This window comes from Micromys minutus, assembly GCF_963924665.1.
Source record: "Micromys minutus genome assembly, chromosome: 13".
Classification (NCBI taxonomy): domain Eukaryota; kingdom Metazoa; phylum Chordata; class Mammalia; order Rodentia; family Muridae; genus Micromys; species Micromys minutus.
The window spans coordinates 36,162,366-36,168,365 of NC_137982.1; the positions used below are offsets into that span (position 1 = coordinate 36,162,366).

General features: G+C 44.4%; 1 protein-coding gene across 1 annotated transcript in view; it reads right to left on the reverse strand.

Annotated features, from left to right (window-relative positions):
* Positions 1–415, reverse strand: part of DPP4 (dipeptidyl peptidase 4) — a gene marked incomplete at both ends in the record, with an annotated part of 77,408 nt that extends 76,993 nt beyond the window's left edge. Inside the window, one exon of the mRNA XM_080927929.1 lies at positions 410–415. Within this exon, the coding sequence (XP_080784055.1) occupies positions 410–415 (6 nt within the window). The remainder of the gene's footprint in view (positions 1–409) is intronic.
* Positions 416–6,000: the final 5,585 nt, after the last annotated feature.

Consider the following 6,000-nt stretch of genomic DNA (forward strand, 5'->3'; position numbering starts at 1 on the left):
TTCAGAAGCAGAGGGGTTTGCAGGTGCAGGCTTAGACTGGAGGGATTTGGGGCTCACTTAGACAGAAGCCCTTGAATTTTGCCCCAGAGCATGATCTTATGATCTTGTTGGCTTCTCTCCTCCCACCCACCCCTGTCTGAAGCCAGATGAGAGTGCCGCGTGCGTTCCACGGGTGACTTGTCCCCGACTTCCAAGGCTCAGTGCCTGGGTCCCAGTAGGACATGCCACAGATCTAAGCCGGTGCACGGGACTGACATTCTTTCACCTGTTAGCGTGGCCCCGTGGCTTCCGCCTAATGGCAGCTCCTGGTAGCCTCCAGGAAAGCTGGGGTAGTTTGGGGGAGACTCTGTGGAAACACCACTCACAACCTGAGCCGGGTCTAGGGAGGTGCGAAGCGGGGCGCACTCACCTTCATGGTCGGGCGGATCCTTGAAACTGAACTCTGGAGCTTGAGTGTAGGCAGAAGTTACCGCGCGGAGACGGACGTCCTGTGCCGCTGCTCTGCACACAGTCACCCTGAGCTCGCCGCCAAGTTTCGGCCCGGGTTAAACATTAGTTAGCGCCAGGCGGGCTTCGTTCGGTGCGCGGTGTGGGCGCGGGACAGCCGACCCAGCGCGGAAGGACCACTGGGCGAGTCAGGGAGTGGCACGTAGAACCCCAGCGAGTAGGGGACACGGGGGGGGGGCAGCGAACCCCCTTTGCTGAACGGGACATTGCACATCGGGGTTTAACTGTCGTTCCCTTGCGTGGATGAGTGAAGCAGCTGAGGTCCAAGAGGGCATGGAGTTTGGCAGATTCACAGCTCACTGCAGAAACTCACTGCCAGTTCTCTTGTCTCCTTTCCCTGAGAGGTCTGTCAGGCTGAGAAAAGGGGTTGAGCCATGTTATCTGGCTGGCAAAGAAAGAGAAAAGGTGATTGTTCACTTTTGAATGACACTTCAGGTTCAATATCTGTATTAACCCTCCCCAGAGAATTTCCATTTATTTTACGGGTGTCTCTTCTCATCAAGTTAAAAAAAAAAAAAAAGAGAGAGAGAGAGAGAGAGAGAGTAATGCTATTACTCTTAAGAGGGAAGTTACTTGAACACCGTTCCGCGCGATTACTGTGTTATTTTATAGGCAGGAAGATTATGCTTGTGACATCCGGTGACTCTATCACCTCACCTCAGCCACGATGCCATGGCGCTTAAATGAAGAATGCGGGACAGGGCTAGAGTACTGAAGCCCCTGGACTTTAGTCTCCATAATTTAAGTAAGTGTATTTCTTTACACATCATTTGTGGCGTGGCACACAAATAGACTAAGGTGCGCGCGGGAACACACACACACACACACGCACACGCACATACACATACATGCACACACACACGCACACGTGTATGCGCACGTGCACACTCACACACACACACACACACACACACACACACACACACATACACACACACACTTATGTCTCCCAAATGTCCAATCTGTTTCTCCCTTCCCCTCCTAACACCTAAAGAAGTTGAGTCAAAACTTACTGGAGTCTTGAGCCAGAACTGAGGAGGCAGACTAAAAAGAACTCTAGGGAACCGTGTATCAGAAGGCTCATTGCTGTCCATGGCTGTCAGCCTTTGGGGCTCTCAACAAAAGTAATAACCACACCAGCCCTGGGCTTAAGCTGGAAGCCTGCATCAAGGGTCACTGGATGCAACTACAGAATAGACCATATTGTATTCTGGGATAATTCTTTCATTTATACAGTTATTTCCACATGCTGCACATCTTACGAGTTTTCATATATCAGCCTTTGGATGGTGTTTTAAATAAGTCCTTAATGAATCAGCTAGTTGATATATTAGCCACCACACGAGTTGGCAGAGATGCTCTATTCTATCATTTCTTTTCCCACACAGAATGTTCTGTTCCTTCGGGAGAGTTCCTGAACAGGGCTTTGAGTAGTTCCTCCCCACCAAAGCTATGCCATTTTTCTTTGCTAAGTAAGGATGAGAGACATTACCACCATGGGAGAAGGTGTGGTACAATCCAGGTTCTCCCAATCAGTGCTCATTTTTTGCCTTGTGGAATCTTGTGGGCTTGTTTCTCTGCATATGCCAACTTCATCCTTTAGATGATTAGGTGAAACTGTTCATTGCCGAGAACTCATTTGCGTAGTTAGTTGGTGATGTCTCTTAAAGCGAATCTTCTAAACAAGAATATATGTTTAAGGTCCTAACTTCCAAATCTGAACGGTTCTCATTTGGAGATAGATCCTCTGCATGTTAAATTATAATGTTTTAACCCAGCATGACTCCTATCATAAAACAGGGAAGCAAAGGCATATACAGAGGGGAAATGGCATGAAAGACAGAGGGGGAAAGACAGGCTTCTACAAGCCAAGGAGGAAGCGAGAAGATATTTTTCTCACAGCCCTCAGAAATAACCTTCTGTGTAGGACTCCTTGAGTTTATACTCCTAGGTTCCAGAACTAGGGAAGAAATCACTACTTTTGTGTAACCAGTCAGTTTGTAGTAGCTAGTCACAGCAGCACTATGGAGGGACGTGCTGTTTCATTGTTGTGCCTTTAACCTCCTTTACAACCTGGGAGCAAGGTAGTTGCTGAAATTCAAATGGAGAGCAGACATTTTTCATTGTAGCTACCTTTAAGGAGATCCCAGAGTCTTGGCATAATTAATTACAACAATAGAGAGTTAAGGCATTGGTGGAAGGCATGGCAGTACATACATCTAATCTCAGGGCTGAGGAGGTAGAGTTCAATGTCATAGTGAGTTTCAGGCCAACCAAGGAGTGTGAGACCCTGTCTGCAAAAATTGGCAGGGCTAGAGAGATGGCTTGTGGGTTAAGAACACTTGTTCCTCTTTTAGAGGACTTGAGTTCATGGGAGTTCATAACTATCTGTAACCCCATTCCTTGTTGACTCAGTGTCCTCTTCAGGCCTCTTGGGGCACATTTAGCACAGACATACATGCAGACATACAACTTGTACACATAAGATACAGTTTTTAGAAAAGAAATTGATGAAGATGCTCTTAAACCCGAGATTTTTTTTCTTACCAGTCCTATTATTGGACCTGGTTGCTTCAGCCATTTCATACTAAGAACTTTAATCTACCCACTCATAAAATTTAAGTTGCAGAGAAACTGTGTAATAGCATAGACTTGCAGATCCTCCGTCTCACTGCAAGTTTTATTCAGAAGAAACAGCCTCATAAATCACTAAGTAAAGGGGTGGAGAAGCACACCCAATTACCATGCACAGTGTTTCCAAAACCCAGAGTTCTGGTGAGTGTTGATGTTCCGTGTGGTAGATATATGGGCTGTAGTAACTTATCTCCTAAATTAGACATGGTGTCCTGACTTGTTGCTTAGAGTAACAACAAAATATAGGCTGCTTTCTTGGGAAGGTGCTTTCAAATCCCCCTGTTGGCGTGGAGGGATGATTCCAGTCTCCTTGTGGGCTTATCCTCCTTACTATGTCATCCTAGTTTAGAGAATAATCACTGGTAGTTTTTAGGAGCAGACAAGAAACAGATGCTCCCAAACAACCTATGAAGGTGCAGAACCCTTTGATCCCAGCAGAAACTGTCTCAGATTTCCAGCTTCTACAACTCTACTGTAGTGAATTTATGCTATGCACCAACAGAGAGGAAGAGGAGAGAAGAGGTAGGTAGAGAATCAACAAAAGCAAGTTTTCTTTGGAAATGCATAAGGAAGCCTAATGCTTTGTACGCTCATTCAGACAAGCGAATACTCAAACAAAGCAACTCAGTTTATTGTCCTATCAACAGACTATAGTGTTGTTTTGTTTTTAGGGATGTAGTTTATGTTTTGGGATATTTTACATGCAGGGCCTGTGCAGTCCAGAAGAAGGCTGTTAGGTGCTGAGAACTGAACCCAAGTTTTCTGCAAGGGTACTTTTAACTGCTGAACCTTCTGTTTAGTCACCATGGATGTGTTCAAACTCCAGAGAAATTCACATAAGCTCGGGGTCTGTATTTAATGCTCCAGGGAGGTCTGCTTATCCCCTTTCATAGGGCATTCCTAATTTCATGTGTACTGAGGAGGGCTTAGAAGAGTATTTAAGGTATGTATAGTGACAACATCCTGGGTCAGAATCTTTTCTTGTAGAGATCTATTTCCACCAGACATCCAGGGTCTGTGAAGTTTTGAGCCTGGAGACTTAACAAGAGACTACCATGACCTAAGTGCTTTCTCCAAAACTTTGTTGAAATATAATTAGTGATAGCGTTAAGAGGTGAGGCATTTTGGAAGTGATTAGGTTGTTAGGACACTGCTCTCATGAATGTGGATAGGAGGTGATTATTGTGGGAGTAAGTCAGAGATTAGCTGCTATGAGCTCACTAGTTATAAAGGTGGGTGGGAGGCTCTGCTCTCTTCTTTGTTCCTACTCTTACCACATGGGTACCACCATTGACACAGCGAGAAGGCCGCCATCAATTTTCAGTGTTTATAACTCGGAGTCAAATAAATTTCAGAGTTTACAATTTACCCAGTATGTGATTCTCTGTTATAGTAGCAGAAGCTTCTGTCAGACTCTGACGTTTTCTTGAATCTATCCATAACTGAAAATGCTACCAACTACTGACTCTATTGTTAAGTACCTTATTGATGAAGTTTAAATATCTTCCAAGATCCACTCTTAACAGCATGCCCACAGAGTGGTACTAGAGAGCTCATGGAAACTGGCAGTGTAGCTCTGTGGAAGGTGCTCATGCCATAGAGGTACAGTTTCAAAGAAGATTGTAGGATTCCAATTCTTCCTTTTAAAATTTCCTTCCTAGGAATGAAAGAAGTGGTCTTGCTCTACCTCAAGGCTCCCTGCTATGATGCTTTGCCTCATTACAGGACTAAAACAATAGGGCCTTTTTGTCACAGGTCAAACTCTTCAAAACTGTGAGCCAACAGTTTTAAGATGTTAGTATCTCAAGTATTTTTTGCTATTGTGACAGAAAGCTACATATGACCAGATTGGCTGCCCATTTATTATAATTATTACCTTAATAGGCCAGACATGCAGAAACAGCACAGTATACTTCCAACTACTTTGGAGAACCTAAGTCCTAGAGTTGGGGTTTTCTATAATAAACAATAAAACAGATGCAAAGCCAAAGAAATGAATGTTATAGGTTTTGTTTGTTTGTCTGTTCTTTCTCTTTCTCTCCCTTTCCTCCCTTTCCCCCTCCCCTGCCCCTCCCTGTCTTCTTTGAATGCCTTGACTCTGTGGCTGAGCCCAAGAGGGGCAGGGGCAGAACTGAGTGGATAACAACTTATGGTATTTGCATAAGGGTGGCCACTGAGGGGATGGGCGGGCACCTGAATATAGATGAACCAAATAAACAGCAGAAGCCAAGCTAAGGCTTATTGTCTCTTTACTAAACTGGCTCCTTATGAAGAGTGCAAACGTCTTATCTGCTCCCTTACCTTTCTCTCCCATTTTTCTGTTGCTAATAAAATGTCTGAGACACATCAAGAGGCTCTGTCATTGAATAAATGTAAAAATAGATAAATAACAACATCATATGCCTCTGTGTGCTCTCAGGGAACTGGGAACCCAGAGGATCCTTCTCTGGAAAAAGAAAGTGAAGGAAGAGGCTATCTAGTCACAGGGGCAGGGGAAAAGCAATGAGGGACAGAACAAGGCACCATAGGACACCAAAGACACCAAAAGGGCACTCTGCCTGTGACAATGAGATCCTACTGTTCTTGGGCCATATAACACAAGTCCTGTGAATCCCAGATCAAAGGCCACTTCCCCCCAGTTACCTTCAAGTGCTCAGTAAATACCTATTAAACCAGCCACTCACCAGTCTCCAGAGACCTTTGTGCCTTTCTTTTGATGGTGTACTTTGGAGAATGTGTGTGGGTTTTTTTTTTTTTTTTAATTGTAAGAACTTGCTTATTTCAACCTCTGCATTAAGAAATAATTACATGATTCATGAGAAAATATAATAAATCTTTAGAACCTGATTCTCTAAAGCA